At 43.8% G+C, this 21,676-nt stretch overlaps 1 protein-coding gene and 1 long non-coding RNA gene across 2 annotated transcripts; both read left to right on the top strand.

The window, feature by feature from the left end:
* The first annotated feature begins 10,064 nt into the window (after positions 1-10,064).
* Positions 10,065-15,666, top strand: LOC140118226 (microtubule-associated serine/threonine-protein kinase 4-like). The gene is made up of 17 exons (XM_072136290.1): positions 10,065-10,292; positions 10,766-10,867; positions 10,995-11,094; positions 11,389-11,456; positions 11,640-11,725; positions 12,080-12,285; positions 12,405-12,543; positions 12,651-12,783; positions 12,894-13,059; positions 13,481-13,582; positions 13,952-14,074; positions 14,222-14,322; positions 14,440-14,519; positions 14,638-14,726; positions 15,092-15,214; positions 15,365-15,465; positions 15,583-15,666. The coding sequence occupies exons 1-17, from the start codon at positions 10,065-10,067 to the stop codon at positions 15,664-15,666; spliced, it is 2,031 nt and encodes a 676-aa protein (XP_071992391.1).
* A 117-nt stretch (positions 15,667-15,783) lies between these two features.
* Positions 15,784-17,729, top strand: LOC140069525 (uncharacterized). Its single transcript, XR_011848802.1, has 4 exons — positions 15,784-15,869; positions 16,670-16,762; positions 16,962-17,096; positions 17,232-17,729. It is a non-coding gene; the product is annotated as an uncharacterized lncRNA (long non-coding RNA).
* The last annotated feature ends 3,947 nt before the right edge of the window (positions 17,730-21,676 follow it).

The raw sequence follows: 21,676 nt of genomic DNA, 5'->3' as shown, positions 1-21,676 counted from the left end.
TGTGGAATATATGTACCGGTCGTACGGGGGTGAAGGTACCTAGCCAGGGCTCTCCCACACTTATTAGAATACTCATAGAAGAAACACTTTTTCCTATCTATAGACCTCAAGTAGTTCTGGTTCAGTAATTCCTTCAGTTCCTCACGAGTATTCAAAAGTTCATTCAAAACCGCCTGGGACCCACCATTTTTGTGTTCCTGATCTAGGGTACTGATCCTGGACAGAAGTGGCAGGGTTTTGGCCGATCTCTCCCGCTTCAGACGGGCCCCGTGTTTAATAAATACAAGTTGGAGCATGCCCTTGAGGGTCTCCAACTGCATTGGAAGGGGAGGCTGTTGTCCCGAGTGAGTAGTGAGAAACTCAGCAATTTGCTCACGGACATCCGCAAGACAAACAGAATCCTTGAGCAAATTATCATTAAGACGCCACCGCCATGGCGAGGTATAAGGGCCTGGGATATCTAGAGCGAGAGAGATCGGAGCATGGTCTGACCAGAAGGAAGGAGCCACCGACGCCGCGGGCCTCCATGTAAGGGCATGGTGACTCAAAAAGAACATATCCAGCCGGCTGTGAGACCGGTGAGCCGGGGAGTAATAAGTATAGTCTCTGGAATGCGGGTGGAGGATTCTCCAAACGTCTATTAATTGTGATTCCCACAAGGCTTTACGTAGCTTCCGCATTTGGGCTGGGGCCAGGGAGGGTCGTGCCACGGAGCAGTCAACAGTCGGGTCCATCGGGAAATTAAAGTCCCCCCCCCATAACCACTATGCCTTCCGTGAAGTCCCGAAGCCTAGCCAGGAATTTACGGCAGACTCGTATCTGATCTCTATTGGGGAGGTACACTGAAGCCAGCGTCAGCAGGTGGCCCCATAGCTTTATTTTTACAAAGACATATCTACCCTCAGGGTCAGTCTGGGAGTCAATAACTTCGTGCAGCAGGCGCTTGTGGATAGCAATAGATGCCCCCCTGGACTTAGCCCCCGAGTGAGTGCTGTGGAACCAAGTCATATAGTATCTGTCCCTGAGATTGGGGATGTTGTCGGTGCGGAAGTGGGTCTCCTGTAGGAATAGAAGGTCGGCCCTCAGTTTATGCATACGGAATAATATCTGGCTGCGTTTCAGGGGAATGTTCAACCCCCTAGCATTTAGGGAGTAGCAGGTGATCGGTGCCATAATGGTGTCTAGCGCAAGGAAATGAACTCGGTCCTAAGTGGATAGGTACTCACTGGGGGAGGATAACAATGGGGTAGGGAGACAACAGTAGGAAATATTCAAAGAAAGTCAAATGATGGGAAAGGGGATTCAAGAACAACAAATAAAAAAACAATAATAAGGCAGCTTCAAGGGCTGCTAAGGTTCTAGGGTCAAATTCTGTCGTAGGCGACAGAAATGAGCCTATTGGGGTCAATTTATACCACGAGTAGACCTGCTAGTCGTGGGGCCCACTGGGAAACGAGCTGTCTATGCAGGGCGCCCCCGGGGGCCAGGGACCGCCAAAAATACAATGCACATTTATCCATGCCTTACTTTAAACAAAACACAGGCAGAGCAATCACGTATATATGCAACCAATGCAACGATTCAACATTGTAATTACATAACAAGGCAGCCAACAATGGGCCACTATAAAGGATACCAGATAGGGGACCAGAAACACCATTCCTGAGTATGAAGGTAGAGACCCAAGTTGTCTTGGAGGGAGGATGCAAAGTCCAATTAAAGGCAAAGGGTCCTCATCTCGGCTGTGGGGGACCCTGGACGTCATCTTCTCCTCTGTCAGGAGAGCGTCTCCTGCCTCTCCGGCGGGGGAACCTCTGCGGTCTTGGTGGTTGGAAGGGTAGATTGGGTGGGAGGAAAGAGGGCCAGTCTGATATAAGAACATTCGGCAAATTAACCCCTTAAGGACGCAGGGTTTTTCGGCTCATTTCTCGCTCTCCAACTTCAAAAATACATAACTTTTTTCATTTTTACGTGTACAGACCTGTGTGAGGGCTTATTTTGTGCGTAACTAATTTTACTTTCCCGCAATGTTGTTTATTTTAACATGCCGTGTACTGCGAAGCTGAAAAAAAATTCCAAATGTGGAAAAATTGAAAAAAAAAAACACGTTCTTGTGGGCTCAGTTTTTACGACTTTCACTCTTCGCTCCAAATAACACGCCTACTTTATTCTTCGGTTTGGTGCGATCGCGGTGATACCAAATTTATATAGGTTTTATTGTGTTTTAGTACATTTTCAAAAATTAAACGCATGTGTACATTTCCCGCCTCGGAGGTCACCGCTGCCCGTAACCGTTTTTATATTTTGATAGATCGGGCATTTTGGGACGCGGCGATACCTAATATGTATGTGATTTTTACTGTTTATTATGTTTTATATCCGTTCTAGGGAAAGGGGGGTGATTTGAACTTTTAATATTTTATTAATTTTTTTAATTTTTTAAACTTTTCTTTTTCTTTTTTTTTTACTATTTTTTTGACCATCTAGGGTACATTAACCCTAGATGGTCAGATCGCTCCTACCATATACTGCAATACTACAGTACAGGCAGTCCCCGGGTTACATACAAGATAGGGTCTGGAGGTTTGTTCTTAAGTTGAATTTGTATGTAAGTCGAAACTGTATATTTTATAATGGAAGTTCTAGACAATTTTTTTTCTTTTGCCCCAGTGACAATTGGAGTTTCAAAATTTTTGGTGTAATTGGACCAAGAATTATCAATAAAGCTTCATTACAGACATCTTACAGCTGATCATTACAGTCTGGGACTATAGTAAAGCATCCAGAGAGCTTTATCAGAGGTCACATGGGGCAGAGGGGTCCGTCTGTAACTATGGGTTGTCTGTAAGTCGGGTGTCCTTAAGTAGGGGACCGCCTGTATTGCAATTTATGGCATTTTTGCAGGTCATACATTACAATGAGCCACTGGCTCATTGTAATGAACCTGCATAAGCCATGTAGCCCCGTGTCAAAAGAAGACCGGAGGCTACCATGGTAACCGATCGCGGCCCCCCGATGACGGTCGGGGCGCGGCGACCGGAAAAAAGATGGCGGCGCCCGCGCGCGTCTTTTAAACGCCGCCGGCGACTTTGCCGGCGGCGTTGAGAGGGTTAATAGCCGCGATCGGTGCACGCACCGACCGCGGTTATTAGCGGTGGGGGTTTTGTGCAAAATGCAAAAACCCCCACCTCTGTATGAAGAGGACTCAGCCCGTGAGCCCTCTTCATACATCCCTTATACCTCTGCGCCGTAGAGCTACGGCGCAGAGCGTTAAGGGGTTAAGAGCAGCAAGGAATGCAGGAAGTTCTCCAGGATGACGAAGCGCTGTTGTTAGGCCATCACGCCTAACCTGGAGGCGAAACGGGAAGCCCCAAGAATATGGTATATTTCTGTCCTGTAGGATGCTCAGGAGGGGCTTGAGGGCCCTGCGTTTCTGTAGTGTTAAGCGAGACAAATCAGGCAGCAGCTGGATTTCTGCGTCCCGGTAGCGCACCCTGCCGGCCTCCCGTGCTCTATTCATAATTTGCTCCTTGATCTGGTATCTATGGACTCTACAGATGATGTCTCTAGGTCGAGAAGGATGATTTGGGCGAGGGCCCAAGGCTCGATGGGCTCTGTCGAGCTCTAAAGAAGAGTCCACAGGGACCCCAAGAATGTTGTTGAATATGGCTCTGAGGGTACTGTCAATCTGCTGGTTATCGATGGCTTCTGGTAGTCCCCGCACTCTGATATTATTCCTGCGGCCCCTATTCTCGGCATCATCCAGCTGCTCAGTGAGGGCCAGAATTTGTTGTGAGTGAAGAGAGATCTGTGTGTCATGGGCTCCGAGTCTTTCAGTAATTGTGCGATGAGAGGACTCATTGGTGGATACTCTCTGTTCAAGCCGGCCATCTCCACTCTGTACGATTGTTCAAGACGAGCCACATAACTCTCCATATCCTCTCTGGTTGGGATGGCTCTGATATGATTACGGAGGGCACGTAGGTCTGCCAGCACACCCGCCTCAATCGGGTTGCATTGATAATTTGAAAAAGGCTGCGGAGGAGTTGAGGCTGCCCTCACAGGCGAATCACCAAGAGATTGATCAGGATCACTATCCTGGGTGCTGTTGTAGTATAAACGTGGGCTCCTTGATAAGGAGGACTCTGGAGGACCAGGAGACTGTGCTACTGGCGCATCCTGAGGCCAGGTACCAGGAGAGTCGGAGGGGGCTCCCAGGGAGCACCTAGCAGGGCTAGCAGGTTGGTGTGGGGGCGATGAGCCTCGCTTGTCACTCAGCATGTGGGCCTTCAGGACTTTCACAGACGGGTATATCCCTGCATGATGGGAGGATATAGGTGTAGCTGACCCATAGGCAAGGGCCCCCTCTGTGCCTGGGGGGTAAAACTCGGGGGTCAGGGGACCTAAGTCTGTGGCCTTCCCTGGCTGAGACCCAGTGGCCTCCTGCTCTTGTGAGACCCTAACCGAGTCAAAGTCCAGCGCCTCAGGGGGGATTTGCCGCTCACCTGTCACCGCTGGAGCTGCAGAGGGGCTGCGGAATGGTGTCACTCTGGACTGGAGTGAGGCATGTGCCGTTCATCCCTGACCGGAGGGCATCAAGGCCGGGAGATGATGTGTGGGGCCTCTCAGGGGTCCGTGAGGCGACGTTCCTACTCAGGGCCTTCGGCACCGGAACGCCAATGGCCTCTGCAACATCCTCTGGAGCCGGGGCAGAGTCGTGAGAAGTCGGAGCGGTGTGTGCGGTATGTCGGGGACCCAGCGGAAGTGTAGGCCCGCGCCTGGAGGTGAGAGGAGGCCGCGGCATCCGCCATTTTGGCGCGCTCACCATGCTGCTCCTGGGGACCCGGAATCGAGTCCCTCCGCTGGCTGCGGTCCGTGTTCCGGTGAGCAGGGAAGAGTTATGGGAGAGGGCCCTTGAGGTGGGTTGTCCGGGGGAGATAGATCGATCAGATCCCTCGCGTCCGCTGGAGAAGGCCGTGTGTCCTGGGAGGCCTGAGGGATTAGGTACTGGCAATTCCCTTCGATGCGGGCGCATTGGGGTTGGGGCGGCAGGCCCTGTTCCACTCTTCTCGGGCAGGATGGGTGTTAATTCTGCGGCGGAATCCTGGCTAAACCCGGGAGCTAAGCAAGGTTGCTTCCTTACTCCTCCATAGCCAGGCCACGCCCCCCATGTCCATCCCTTTATGACCACAAGGTACCCAACATCTGATGGCTACTTTCAGCAGGATAATGCGCCATGTCATAAAGCTGGAATCATCTCAGACTGGTTTCTTGAACATGACAATGAGTTCACTGTACTCAAATGGCCTCCACAGTCACCAGATCTCAATCCAATAGAGCATCTTTGGGATGTGGTGGAACGGGATATTTGCATCATGGATGTGCAGCCGACAAATCTGCGGCAACTGTGTGATGCCATCATGTCAATATGGACCAAAATCTCTGAGGAATGCTTCCAGCTTCTTGTTGAATCTATGCCACGAAGAATTGAGGCAGTTCTGAAGGCAAAAGGGGGTCCAACCCGTTACTAGCATGGTGTACCTAATAAAGTGGCCGGTGAGTGTATATGACTCCAACACTCAAATACCTACATAATTGTAACTGACACACACTGACAGCCCACTGAACACGGACATATAACACACCAGTAATATGTCAAATTTGTGTAGTGTTGGTCTATAACACTCTGTATCATGGTCCCTGTATAAATGACTTACATACATTGAATAGGCTGCTGTACCCATACAGGTTTCACTAAACATTTGACCCTTGGATTGGGATTAAATTGAATACAATAACACAGTATTTTATTATGGTGTTGCCACCTTAAGAGTTGCTAGGCAACAACCTTCCATTATGACATCACAGATGGGCTATTATGACATCATCACTCCCAACACTATAAAAGCAGCAGTCACAGGCCCAGGGTCTCAGTTGTCAGTGTTGGGCTCTAGAGATAGACACATACTGACCGCGCTCTACAATGTCTGGACCTGCTCTAGACAATGTTCAGGTGGAAGCACAACTACAGGGGATTCTTATTAACTATTCCCCTGACACCGTGCTTCCACAACCCGATGGCGTCATCAGCTTCACCTACCGGCTGGTAGTGGGGCTTGTAAAGGACTGCCAGACCAAATGCCAACAAGGTCTTATAACCTCTGACTATATAGAGGATTTACAGCGCAACATCCGGGCGCTACTACAACAGGTAAAAAGCAGACTCTAAGCACAACAATGGAACATATAATATAACAGAGGACTAAAGGTCAAAGTGGTTGTGGAAGCACACTGGGCTGTTTTTTTTTTTAATTTTTGCTCCTCCTCCCGTATGTCCCTCCTCTTTCCCCTCTCTACTCTCTATCTCTTCCTTCCATGTTTTTGGATGGTTAAAGTCGTTTTGTGGAATGTGAGGGGATTGAGGGAGAGGGTAAAGAGGATGGCAGTGGTTAGAGCCTGCTATGCTATGATGCAGTGATTGTTTGTCTTGAAGAGAGGCTCACATTCTACAGAAAGTATATAGCTCCTCCTTAGTCTGTAGGAGCAAATGGTTTGTGGAAGGAGAGAGGCCTAGTAAACTAATTGCCGGTTAGTTAAGGAAAATGGGGCAGGTACAATTATTGCCACTATCGGACAAGAATGTGAAGTTGTTAAAGAAGAAGAAATCATGTAATTTTTTCCAGGCATACTTTAAGAATATTTATACCTCAGAACGGGAGGGATCTAGGGCAGAGGTGGGACTTGTTTTGGAAACAATAGAAATGGGGAAGCTAAAGGAAGAGACTAGACAGAGGTTGCAGGACCTGATTTCTTTACAAGAGCTAAAAGAAGTTATCAGGGCCCCACCTAAAGATAAAGCACCAGGACCTGACAGATTTCAGGGGGAGGTACACCAGAGATATGAGGGGGTACTATCTAAAGATTCATTAAAAGTGTATGAGCAGGCATGTGAGAGGGAGAGCTTCCTGGCTCTATGTATGAAGCAGATATTATTTTGATTCCTAAACTAGGAAAAGAAAGGGTGGACCCGGACGCATATGGGCCTATATCATTCTTAAATGTGGACATAAAGATATTGGCCTGGTGAGAAGATTGGGAAAAGTAATACGAGAGGTAGTTAAACAGTGATCACTCGGTAAGGTAAAACTACCTCAGAGAATCTAAGGAGACTTTATGCCTGCATGGAAACCCCTCAACTTGGCCGGGGTGGGGGAGCAATCCTCTCGATTGATGGAGTACAGTGGGAATTTTTGTAGAAGGTGCTGGACAAAATGACATTTGTTGGCTTTATTACATGGATCCAAATTTTGTATAGGAACCCCAGAGCTTGTGTGTGTATCTGTGGGGAGAGGTCCACCCCATTCCGGCTGATGAGAGGGACAAGACAAGGATGTCGCGCTCATTTTTTCACTAGTTATTGAAGTTGTGGCAGCTATGAATAGGAAGGATGAAGGGATAGAGGGGCTGAAATTGGGGATGGCAGAAAAGAAAACATCATTATATGCGGACGATATGGAGCTTTTCCTCTGCAACCCATCAGTGACCATAAGTAGTGAGGGATATATTTCAAGCCTATGGGAAGCTATCTCGGCTAAAAATCAACTGGAAAAAATAACTCCAACACTCACATACCTACACAATTGTAACTGACACACACTGACAGCCCACTGAACGCGGACATATAACACACCAGTAATATGTCATATCTGTGTAGTGTTGGTCTATAACACTCTGTATCATGGTCCCTGTATAAATGACTTACATACATTGAATAGGCCGCTGTACCCATACAGGCATCACTAAGCATTTGACCCTTGGATTGGGATTAAATTGAATACAATAACACAGTATTTTATTATGGTGTTGCCACCTTAAGAGTTGCTAGGCAACAACCTTCCATTATGACATCACAGATGGGCTATTATGACATCATCACTCCCAACACTATAAAAGCAGCGGTCACAGGCCCAGGGTCTCAGTTGTCAGTGTTGGGCTCTAGAGATAGACACATACTGATCGCGCTCTACAATGTCTGGACCTGCTCTAGACAATGTTCAGGTGGAAGCACAACTACAGGGGATTCTTATCAACTATTCCCCTGACACTGTGCTTCCACTACCCGATGGCGTCATCAGCTTCACCTACCGGCTGGTAGTGGGGCTTGTAAAGGACTGCCAGACCAAATGCCAACAAGGTCTTATAACCTCTGACTATATAGAGGATTTACAGCGCAACATCCGGGCGCTACTACAACAGGTAAAAAGCAGACTCTAAGCACAACAATGGAACATATAATATAACACAGGACTAAAGGTCAAAGGGGTTGTGGAAGCACACTGGGCTGTTTTTTTTTTTTTTTTCTCCTCCCGTATGTCCCTCCTCTTTCCCCTCTCTACTCTCTATCTCTTCCTTCCATGTTTTTGGATGGTGAAAGTCGTTTTGTGGAATGTGAGGGGATTGAGGGAGAGGGTAAAGAGGATGGCAGTGGTTGGAGCCTGCTATGCTATGATGCAGCGATTGTTTGTCTTGAAGAGAGGCTCACATTCTACAGAAAGTATATATCTCCTCCTTAGTCTGTAGGAGCAAATGGTTTGTGGAAGAAGAGAGGCCTAGTAAACTAATTGCTGGTTAGTTAAGGAAAAGGGAGCAGGTACAATTATTGCCGCTATAGGACAAGAATGTGAAGTTGTTAAAGAAGAAGAAATCATGTAATTTTTCCAGGTATACTTTAAGAATATTTATACCTCGGAACGGGAGGGATCTAGGGTAGAGGTGGGACTTGTTTTGGAAACAATAGAATGGGGGAGCTAAAGGAAGACACTAGACAGAGGTTGCAGGACCTGATTTCTTTACAAGAGCTAAAAGAAGCTATCAGGGCCCTACCTAAAGATAAAGCACCAGGACCTGACGGATTGCAGCGGGAGGTACACCAGAGAGGGGGTACTATCTAAAGATTCATTAAAAGTGTATGAGCAGGCATGTGAGAGGGAGAGCTTCCTGGCTCTATGTATGAAGCAGATATTATTTTGATTCCTAAACTAGGAAAAGAAAGGGTGGACCCGGACGCATATGGGCCTATATCATTCCTAAATGTGGACATAAAGATATTGGCCTGGTGAGAAGATTGGGAAAAGTAATAGGAGAGGTAGTTAAACAGTGATCACTTGGTAAGGTAAAACTACCTCAGAGAATCTAAGGAGACTTTATGCCTGCATGGAAACCCCTCGACTTGGCCGGGGTGGGGGAGCAATCCTCTCACTTGATGGAGTACAGTGGGAATTTTTGTAGAAGGTGCTGGACAAAATGACATTTGCTGAAGGCTTTATTAGATGGATCCAAATTTTGTATAGGAACGATTGTGTGTGTATCCGTGGGGAGAGGTCCACCCCATTCCGGCTGATGAGAGGGACAAGACAAGGATGCCCCCTATCACGCTCATTTTTTCACTAGTTATTGAAGTTGTGGCAGCTATGAATAGGAAGGATGAAGGGATAGAGGGGTTGAAATTGGGGATGGCAGAAAAGAAAACATTATTATATGCGGACGATATGGTGCTTTTCCTCGGCAACCCATCAGTGACCATAGGTAGTGAGGGATATATTTCAAGCCTATGGGAAGCTATCTCGGCTAAAAATCAACTGGAAAAAATAACTCCAACACTCACATAGCTACACAATTGTAACCGACACACACTGACAGCCCACTGAACGCGGACATATAACACACCAGTAATATGTCATATCTGTGTAGTGTTGGTCTATAACACTCTGTATCATGGTCCCTGTATAAATGTCTTACATACATTGAATAGGCCGCTGTACCCATACAGGCATCACTAAGCATTTGACCCATTGATTGGCATTAAATTGAATACAATAACACAGTATTTTATTATGGTGTTGCCACCTTAAGAGTTGCTAGGCAACAACCTTCCATTATGACATCACAGATGGGCTATTATGACATCATCACACCCAACACTATAAAAGCAGCGGTCACAGGCCCAGGGTCTCAGTTGTCAGTGTTGGGCTCTAGAGATAGACACATACTGACCACGCTCTACAATGTCTGGACCTGCTCTAGACAATGTTCATGTGGAAGCACAACTACAGGGGATTCTTATCAACTATTCCCCTGACACCGTACTTCCACTACCCGATGGCGTCATCAGCTTCACCTACCGGCTGGTAGTGGGGCTTGTAAAGGACTGCCAGACCAAATGCCAACAAGGTCTTATAACCTCTGACTATATAGAGGATCTACAGCGCAACATCCGCATGTTACTACAACAGGTTAATAGCAGACTCTCTGCACAACAATGAATCAAAATATAGGATTGGTTTTTAAATATTAATTCAATGATAAATATATATAAATAATAAATAAATATAATTGTACTCACAGATAAAAGATGCTTGATTTATATTAACAATGCATCTATCAATGAGAGCTTTATCCTCACACAATTTTCTTTAAAATTAAGAGATTAGTAAATGTTGAACATTTGATTTGATACATCAGAATCAGTATAAAATGAAAAATAATTCCCTATAACAGTATGCAGTGTGCTCCTGAGCTCCCTCTAGTGGAGACTTCATGTACTCAAAATGTATCTTCTCAATATTTGTCTCTTCAGGAGATGTGGTGTTCTGTATTACACAATAAAGCTTTAATAGAATAGAATCTTATTTTAGAGACTACATTCTTTTATGAAAAATGTTTAAATTTTAATTATTAAATCAGCTGTTTGTTTCAATATTTATAGGCTGAAGAAAGATCCCATTTTGGAGATCTGGCTTTGATTAAAGAACTGGGCCAAAAAGTTCTGGATGTAGTAGAACCCCCGGCCCATGCATTGGAGCACCAGGTAAGGATCCATTATCTTCTATGTGATTTCTCTTTATATAATGTTTTTCTGCTGATTTCTAATTATATATTTTAGAACATCAGATACACAATCTAAATATAATTTTTTTTTACATTGAAATTATTAGGAAAAACTAGAAGGTGACTCCATAGATGGGCAAAATCCAACCTCAGCATTCCCTGACCGCAATATTAGTCAGCCGGGGCCAAACAGTGATCTGATTAGAGGTAAGTCGCTCATCCAATATCCTACTTACATGGTGGTTCTCTCTGGATAGTGTCACTGTACCAAAATACAGAATACAGTATAGAGGTCTACTATACAGTATATTATCGAGATCTACTTTACATATATCTATATATAATGGTATATCATACATTTGGTCATATAATTTATATTGATAACTTTTATAGAAGTTCTGCCTTGTCATTTACTTTATTGTATTGTTACATTATATATTTAAGATTAATAGAAACTTACATTACATCCATCATGTTTCTTATGTTTTTATTACTATTTAGAAACCACTGAACCTCCAAATTCTCAAAATGGAAAATGTGACCCAGCAGAGACCTCAGCATTTGCCAGTGTAAGTGTCATAGAGGGGGTCTGGTTATAGGGTTTATATAAAGGTCTCCATTGTGTGATGTCCCTATATCCACTAATACAGTGATATAGAGTATGGAGGATATTTCTTATATTATAATAATGTTAGGCCAGAGTCCGGCTTCTGGCTTCTTCTGTGTCTTACTGTCACTTATTCTTGTTTTAGGGTTTGATCAGATCATCGAAAGATGGGAAAAAGCCTTGTAAGAGCGACTTCCACACGGCCAAACTTATCAGCAGCGGATCTTTTGGGTGAGCTTTATGTTGGTGTAATATACATTTCCCAGGATTCCTTATGACAATGCTTCTGCCTCTGTCCTCTGATTGTTTAGTGTTACCATAGAGGAATGATATACGTCCACATCACTGTCCACATCTAATTGTCACCATTCAGCTCAGTGACAATGTGACATGGAGGAGGACGCTGGTGGACATGGCATTGTACAGACCTCCCATATGTCATCATTTATATAGAGCTCCATTACATATTTCTAAACATGGATTTTTTTACATCTAGTATTAAACATTAGAAGAACATTTCATGGGTAGTATAGAGAGACAGGCAGTAAGAATTCATTGTAATCCATGGATTTTCCTTATTCCCAGGGCCGTCTACTTAGTGCGCCATAGAGAGACTCGCAAGATCTATGCTATGAAGAAAATGGACAGACAGCAGCTCAACCCAAGAAGACTTGCCCGGGCCTACCTCGAGAGGGACATCTTAACATTTGCAAACTGTCCCTTTGTAGTCTCCATGTCCGGCTCCTTTGCGACCAAACTTCATCTGTGTATGGTCATGGAGTATGTAGGCGGTAAGACATAAGGGACTATATATCCCTGCATGTGATATGAATCCCCAATTTCTCAGTGTATCTATTATGTAGCAAGTGTGATCCTCATTGTATCAATGTCTATTTCCTTTCTGCTGTAGGAGGAGACTGCAGGAATCTTCTAAACACCAAAAGATGGTTATCTGTCACCTTGGCCCGCATGTACTTTGCTGAAGTGGTTCTTGGGGTGGAATATCTCCATAGCTATGGTGTGGTGCACAGAGACCTGAAGCCTGAAAAGTAGGTGACCCTTGTACTATCTATAATCAGTGGGAAGGATATTCCAGGTTGTAACCATAGAGCCTATGGATTGTCAACTGGATCTAATCCCATCTTTTCTCTCACAGTCTCCTGATAACACCCACTGGACACATTAAAGTCACAGATGTTGGATTATCAACGCTTGGCCTTATGAGACCTGCATCTAACAAGCACAAGGCGTCCATTGAGGAGATCACCAGAGAGTTCGTTGATGATGAGGTCTGTTTCACTAACAACTTTGCTTCTTCTTTTCTTTATAGATCTCATTTATTTCTCCTTCTCTCCTATTATTTCTAATTCTCCTCATCTTTATTTTGTGCTGTTTCTAGGCCTACGGCACCCCTTCTTACTTGGCCCCAGAGGTCCTCCTGAACAAAGGCTCTGGACGACCTGTAGACTGGTGGTCATTAGGGATCATCCTACATGAGTTTATTGTAGGAGATACACCATTCATAGGGAACAACGAGGAGGAGCTTTATAACAGCATAGTCAATGGTGAGTGTAATAATCAGGGTGATATGTAATGTAATTGTCATGTGTGATTGGATGTTCTGTTTTACAGTGGAACCTTGGATTTTGAGCATAATTCGTTCTGGGATTATTCTCGTAATCCAATCTACTCGTACATCAAACTTTAAAATATTCATGTACATTAACATTTAGCCCTTCAATTTCTATTTTTCTTCAAGATTGTGTTATACATTTTTATTGAGGGGGGACAGTACATTAGGGGGGACAGTACATTTGACGGGGTTGATGGCTCAATTAATGCAAATTTTTGTAAAATTCTCATCTTGCAAAAAACTTGTAGACTGAGTTACTTGTAATCCAAGATTCCACTATTTTGAAACTCAGAATAATATAAACTTTATATTACATTCAGCAACTTTTATTTTCTGTTTTTTCTATGTAATAGATGATATAACTTGGGATTTTAACAACAACGCTCCTCCCCCTGATGTCCAAGATATCATCAATGATCTACTGAGAAAGAATCCTGCGCATAGACTTGGGACAGGTAATGTATATAATAATGTGAATATCTGCGTATTACACCCAGCACTATGTGACCAGACATAAGGATCGTGTCCATGAGGATCAGCACTGAGAATGTCCATAATATGACATCCACTGCGTATGATGATCTAATACTTCCCTTCATGTCAGATCTAATACATCCTCCCTCAATATTAAAGGGCATCTACCAACAAGATGAAGGCATGTATGCAAATGAGCCTCGGGGGCTCCAGGGTCCAAATGTGTTATTGGAGGCTGGAGCCCCTCATGCTAATTTGTATACCATCTTTCATCCTGGTGTTAGATGTGCTTTAAGATATGGCTCAATCTCTGACATTGACTACATCATTGCTTTGTCTTCCATTTGTAGGAGGAGCAAATGAGATCAAGACTCATCCATTCCTGAGTGACTTAGATCTTGAGAACATTCTGAGTCAGAAGCCGGAGTATATTCCTCAGCTTGCATCACAAATGGACACCAGGTGCTTTGACCGTAAGTAGAAAGACATCTCTTCTAGACCAAACTGCTGTATGTCTTGTCCTCATTTATATGAGTGACAATCATGATAATTGATAAAATGTTGGTCATGACGGTGACCATGCCGTATAGTAACAATCTCCATATTCTTATGACTTGTAGCTCGCTCTTATAACAACTGCCATATGGCTTCAGACGATGCGCAAGATGCAAGTGAGAAAAAGAACCAACCAGAAATGGTGGAATCATCTCCAAGGCTTTCTGTAAGTGACCAATCTATATCAGCTACAAAACCATAAAATATAGAAAATCTGCACTTTATGAATGTAAAACTCTATATTTATGTATCTTCTATCTTCTCTTTCCCTTTGTGTATATAGTTATCTAGCAGGAAGGTGAACAATGAGGATCCCAAGTCCCCTCCAGGTTGTTCCCCTGGGGATAAAGAAATCTCAGAAGTGTGAGTAGATTGTGGGGTTATTACTGGGACCTCCAGGATGATATATATGCAGGACAATGCAGTAAACTTAGCTGGATTTTCTTTTTAATCAAAATTTTCACATTTTTCTATAAAACAGGCAGAAAGAATCTTCTTCTCCAAAAGCTGATGGAGACAATCAGGAACATGCTGCTAAAAGCAGTTTGCCATCCTCGTCCCCATTGTCAGGTAAGTGCAGGTCTATGTACATCTTCTTATAGCAAATGGTAAAATGGTAGAAGGTATAATGTGACTGTGTAGATGGAGGCTCAGATATTCCCCCGGTTCTCTTTGTAATCTCCATCATACACATGGACATATATATTAGTCTATATTGAGTCTTGGAGGCTCCGTTCAATAAAATCCTAACCTCCCTTTCAGAATCTGGTTATAGTCTACAAGGCCCATTGGGGGTGTTAATGTAGGCTGGAGCCCCTCAGTGTCATTTGCATACCGCCTTTCATCCTAGTGGTAGATGTCCTTTTAGGTGCAATGTACAGATATGGATCAATCTCTGACATTGGCTACATCATTGCGTTGTCTTCTATTTGTAGGAGGAGCAAATGAGATCAAGATTCATCCATTCCTGAGTGACTTAGATCTTGAGAACATTCTGAGTCAGAAGCCGGAGTATGTTCCTCAGCTTGTATCACCAATGGACACCAGGTGCTTTGACCGTAAGTAGAAAGACATCTCATCTAGACCAAACTCTGCTGTATGTCTTGTCCTCATTTATATGAGTTTGAATAATGAATAAGAGATAAAATGTTGGTGATGACGGTGACCATGCCGTATACTAACAATCTCCATATTCTTATGACTTGTAGCTCGCTCTTATCACAACTGCCATATGGCTTCAGACGATGAGGAAGATGCAAGTGAGAAGAAGAACCAACCAGAAATGGTGGAATTATCTCCAAGGCTTTCTGTAAGTGACCAATCTATATCAGCTACAAAATCATAAAATATAGAAAATCTGCACTTTATGAATGTAAAACTCTATATTTATGTATCTTCTATCTTCTCTTTCCCTTTGCGTATATAGTTATCTAGCAGGAAGGTGAACAATGAGGATCCCAAGTCCCCTCCAGGATGTTCCCCTGGGGATAAAGAAATCTCGGAAATGTGAGTAGATTGTGGGGTTATTACTGGGACCTCCAGAATGATATATATGCAGGACAATGCAGTAAACTTAGCTGGATTTTCTTTTTACTTATAATTTCCAAATTTTCCTATAAAACAGGCAGAAAGAATCGTCTTCTCCAAAAGCTGATGGAGACAATCAGGGACTCGGTGCTATAAGCAGTTTGTCATCCGCGTCCCCATTGTCAGGTAGGTGCAGGTCTATGTACATCTTCTTATAGCAGATGGTAGAAGGTATAATGTGACTGTGTAGATGGAGACTCAGATATTCCCCCGGTTCTCTGTGTAATCTCCATCATACACATGGACATATACCGTATTTTCGGGGCCATTAGGCGCACCGGAATATAAGGCGAATTAGTCCGATGCGCCTTATATATGTAATAATTCCATATATAAGGCGCATCGGACTATAAGGCGCAGGGGCGGGGCCTGGCGGAGGTCCGGGGGCGGAGCGGAGACCCGACGGGACGAGACGCGACGCCGAGACGCGACGCGGAACGCGGGGAAGGTGAGCGGGGAAGGTGAGCGGGGACGGTAAGGGGGAGGTGGAGGATGGCAGCGGACCATACTTACATAGGTCCCCGCTACCGGAGCAGTCTCCGGTAGCGGGGACCTATGTAAGTATGGTCCGCTGCCCTCATATAGGGCGCATCGGACTATAAGGCGCACTTTGGATTTCCAAGGAAACCCAAGGCTTTTAAGTGCGCCTTATAGTCCGGAAAATACAATATATTAGTCTATATTGAGTCTTGGAGGATCCGTTCAATGAAATCCCAACCTCCCTTCCAGAATCCGGTTATAGTCTATGAGGTCCTGTCCTTATTCTTTATATATAAGATTTTCCACTCCCTCCTGTGTAGTGATGTCTAATTCTCTAGTGCCATGTCAGGTTATCAGGGTTATAGATTGTCAGATTACGATAATTCCACAACAGAAATAAACATTGGAAATCTTGAAATAATCATAATTTTTGACTTTCTGATAAGAATGTCCAGCTCAGAATAGAAGAAAATCTGCAGTAAATCTGAGAAGAGAAGAGAAACAAGACTATACAGAAGAGAGAGGAAGCAGAGCCAGAGGTAAGTGACAGTAGTCAGTGAGAATCCTTCATGTGGAGCAGATGTTTGCTGTCAGTGATGGGGACGGTCACATGTATAATGACAGTGACCCCTGACCCCTGTATGGAGAAGATGCCTCTGCCGTCCTGCTACAGTGACAGCACCGTAGTATCCTGTAATATGGCGTCCATTACTTACATTATATCTTCTCTTCTCACAGGTTCTAGAATCCGCCGCTTGTTATCATCCTGCCGGCGTGGATTATCCAGGGCTGCCCGTGCCATTGGAGGAGGCTGCTTCTTTGCATGTAGTCGCCGTCACACCGATGACACCTAGACACATGGTGCACCCTGAGGTAAGTACTAGCTCTCTGATCCATTGACTGGTGAAATATCTCCAGTTACTTGGAGTCAGTTTTGTGAGTAACTTATATGTGATATTATGCCGTTCCATGTTCAGCCATAATCAGTGATATTTCTTGTTTCTGTAGATTGCTGTTCCAGAGTGAGGTCTGAATGGACCACATTACTACAGGTCATCAGAATGGTGGCCACCATCTTAAGATCAGATGACCTTCACTCCAGCAAGAAGAGGCAGTTTCCGGGCTCGGTCTCTGCCATCACCTCTGGACATGGCTTTCTCCTACCGGATATGACTTTACTACCGGACATGTCTTTACCTACTGGATGTGACGCTCTGCAGTCAGATGACTTCACAGGACATCTTAGTTATCTGCTGCAGCTTGAGGCAGATTCCGGGCTCGGTCTCTGTCCTCATCTATAGGGCAGCACGGTGGCTCGGTGCTCAGCACTGTGGCCTTGCAGAATTGGAGTCCTGGTGTTAAATTCTACCTAGGACAACATCTGCATGGAGTTTGCATGTTCTCCCCGTGTTTGCGTGGGTTTTCCCCGGGTACTCCGGTTTCCTCCCACATTAAAAAAACATGTATTAAATACAAATGTCATTGAATATTCATTGATATTGTTCTGTATATTCTTTATGGTGTGTCAATTAGTAGAGTGAAAGTGTGAAATGAGTACTTTTTAGGGGGGTTGATGACCTTTACGCCATTTCATAGCAACACATTAAGGAGGATTGATAAGAAACGGAAGTTACCTCCATCCTGTCTGTCTCCTGTCCAGCACTGAGCTGCTCCAGTACTTTGTTAAAACTTTCTGCACGGCCAGAGGTTTCGGGGCCACATGACAGGAAGAAGGACATGATGTGACAGTGAGTAAGGAGCTGCTAGGTGAATAATCTGGACACAGGCCCTGTAAAGAATGCTAAAAAAAGAGGGTGCTAAATTTTCCCCCACCCTAGCTAATCTGTACATGTCTTGGTTCGAAGAAACATATATTTATGGTGCCAACAACCATTTAATGTCACAGATTGCTTGGTTCGGTCGTTACATAGATGACTCCTAATCTGGTCAGGTGATTCACAAAATATATCTTCCTTTATAAAGTATTTGAATCATAATCCATATAATTTAAAATTTACATCGTCATCGTCTTCCACCAGCATTTCATTTATTGATATACATTTAACTGGCGATTCATGTCACAAATGTGTACGTACAGATTTGTACAGGAAAACCTATTTCTAGTAATACATTACTACATGCTTCAAGCTGTCACCCCTCTCATGTCATCTGCAACCTACCAAAGGGAGAATATATAAGAGCCAAACGAATATGTTCAAGGGATACAACATATGAATATGCAGCACAAAGAGTATCAAAAAGATTACTGGATAGAGGCTACAATAAAAAAACATCTATATAAAATAGAAACTACTATTAAAACCAAAAATAGGAGTGAATATTTTCTATAAAACAGTAAAAGTAACCTCAAGCAAACCGAAAAACAACCCATTACGTTTAGTACCACTTATAGTAGACAAACTGTCCAAAATACTAAACAATGGCATCAGATATGTCTCCAAAAATGTCCCAAATTTAGGTAGAATTTTATCTCCAAATTTATTCACATCAGTTTCAGACAGAGATAAAAATACATGGCTAAAATACAAGGGACGTTCCAAATGTGGTGGCAATCGATGCAATTTACCATATTTTTCGGACTATAAGACGCTTACTATAAGACGCACCCCAGATTTAGGCTTCCAAAAAAAGGAAAATATATTTTACACCAATTAAAATATCACTGTTGGTCGCACTAAAGCACAGCGCACACAGACAAACATTTACACACTCAGCTCTGCATCATCCATCCACATACACACACAGCTCTGCATCATCCATCCACATACACACACAGCTCTGCATCATCCATCCACATACACACACAGCCTGCATCATCCATCCACATACACACACAGCTCACCTATACACACTCACTCAGCTCACCTATACACACTCACTCAGCTCACCTATACACACTCACTCAGCACACCTATACACACTCACTCAGCTCACCTATACACACTCACACAGCTCACCTATACACACACACAGCTCACCTATACACACTCACAGCTCACCTATACACACTCAGTCAGCTCACCTATACACACTCACTCAGCACACCTATACACACTCACTCAGCACACCTATACACACTCACTCAGCTCACCTATACACACTCACTCAGCTCACTTATACACACTCACACAGCTCACCTATACACACACACAGCTCACCTATACACACTCACTCAGCTCACCTATACAGTACACACTCACTCAGCTCACCTATACACACACACACACAGCTCGCCTATACACAATCACCCAGCTCACCTATCCACACACACATATACTTCTCCCATTCCTCTTCTTCTGCACTTTAGCAAGAAAAAATCTTGCTAAAAAGTGCCTGCGTCTTATAGTCCAGAAAATACGGTATGTGATAAATTACATCAAACATCTAAATTCATTTCCACAGTAACGGTTAAGGAATATCCTATAAAAACACATATGAATTGCGAAAGTGATCACATAATCTATCTAGCCACATGTACACACTGCTACCTATAATATGTAGGTTGCACAACAAGGAAATTAAAAAGAAGAATTTCCGAGCATGTAACGGCAGCAACCAAAAGTGGAGGCAGTGCAAATAACTTAAATATGTCTGGCTTGTCTAGGCATTTTTTGGAGAAACATGAGGGCAATATTCCACTTTACAAATCATACCTATTGAGAGAGTGGCTCGTCCAGCTAGGGGCGGGGATTGGACCCGATCCTTACGATCCCGAGAAGCTTTTTGGATCTTGTTACTGCAAACTAGGTCACCACTTGGTCTTAATTATAGACATGATTTAATGTATATATACTAAATTTCATCTTATAGTCTGTTTTTTCTCCATGCATGTGTAACTTTTTGCTGTTCAAATAACATTAAGTGCTTTAAGGGTTAATATGATCATGTGATAGTGGCAGAGACGTGTTTACGGCCAGATCACCGCATGTTTAAATACCTTATCCCGTAACAATTCAGTAGGCTACGACTAAGGACCGCAAACGGTCCGAAATGCGTCAGACCCGTTATGTTATAGGACGTCACTACATGTTTTTAAACTGTTTTTTTCAATAAAAGTGGATTTTATCTGATGACGCTTTTTGCCTGGATGCTGGACTTTTTTCCTTTTGGATTCATGGATTCCTGTAGAGAATGATGGTGATGTCACTGGGTTTTGAAGTGGAAGTGACGCTCACTCAGTTGCCACAATCACTTTGTGCAGCTGATCAGCAGGGCTTACAGGTGTCGGCCCCATCTATATAATATTGATCACCTCTCAAAAAGATTGTGATCCATGTATAAAACATTGCATACACTTGTATATATGACCCCCAGCTCGGTCATAATAGAAATACTTGGGTTATGTGTTTATAATATACAATATAGGTATTCCGCAGTCTATCATGATATTAAAGATTGGATAGATGGATAAAGTATTTATCAGAATTAGTCCCGGGCAATGACAAACCTAATGAATAGCAGGTTATATCTGTAATTATAGATATACACTTTTAAAGTATTCATCATCTGGCCCAGACTACTATGACTACTTCTCTCAGCTACGAATCACCTCTGTGGAGTTTGCCACTAAGATATTGTTGGCTCTTTCCAATAACATACTTACTTCTTTTCCTGCTGCCCCCGGCCATCTATGGTTTGCATATTGTGCTGTCACAGTAGACTCAGTGTTATTCACTGAGTCTACTGTGACAGCACAATATAGAGATACAGTATAACCTTCCCCAGAATCACCACTGCCACAGTTGTAGTCGCCATCATAGAGCCTATGACATGAGGGAACTGTTCTACTTTGTGAGGTCATAATGAGTTATACTTATGTGGGGGCATTATACTGTGCATGGGTCACAAAGGGCATTTACCATGTGTAGAGCTCTTTAGAGATCACTAAGGGGGCATTATATATATTATATTATATTTATATATATATTATGTGTGGTATTTAGATATCATTAGGGGACATTATTTTGTGGGTGTTGAATAAAAGGGTTATTATTAGAGATGAGCGAACATACTCGTCCGAGCTTGATGCTCGTTCGAGCATTAGCGTACTCGAAACTGCTCGTTGCTCGGACGAGTATTTCGCCTGCTCGAGAAAATGGCAGCTCCCGCCGTTTTGCTTTTTGGCGGCCAGAAACAGAGCCAATCACAAGCCAGGAGACTCTGCACTCCACCCAGCATGACGTGGTACCCTCACACGTCGATAGCAGTGGTTGGCTGGCCAGATCAGGTGACCCTGGGATAGACTAGCCGCTGCCCGCGCTGCTCGGATCATTCTGTGTCTGGATGCCGCTAGGGAGAGAGCTGCTGCTGGTCAGGGAAAGCGTTAGGGTGTTCTATTAGCTTACTGTTAGGCAGGAGTGATTCTACAACAACCCAACAGCCCTTCTTAGGGCTACAATAACGTTATCCTTTTTTTTTTATTTGCTTGTGGC

This window comes from Engystomops pustulosus, chromosome 1 (assembly GCF_040894005.1).
Source record: "Engystomops pustulosus chromosome 1, aEngPut4.maternal, whole genome shotgun sequence".
Lineage (NCBI taxonomy): Eukaryota > Metazoa > Chordata > Amphibia > Anura > Leptodactylidae > Engystomops > Engystomops pustulosus.
The sequence above is the reverse complement of the archived record's forward strand: the minus strand, read 5'-3'. Positions and strand labels throughout refer to the sequence as shown.

Coding starts and splice junctions, on each gene's coding strand:
- LOC140118226 (XM_072136290.1), top strand. CDS start 10,065: ATGTCTGGACCTGCTCTAGACAATGTTCATGTGGAAGCACAACTACAG. Junction 10,293..10,765: donor TCCGCATGTTACTACAACAG/GTTAATAGCAGA, acceptor CAATATTTATAG/GCTGAAGAAAGATCCCATTT. Junction 11,095..11,388: donor AAACAGTGATCTGATTAGAG/GTAAGTCGCTCA, acceptor ATTACTATTTAG/AAACCACTGAACCTCCAAAT.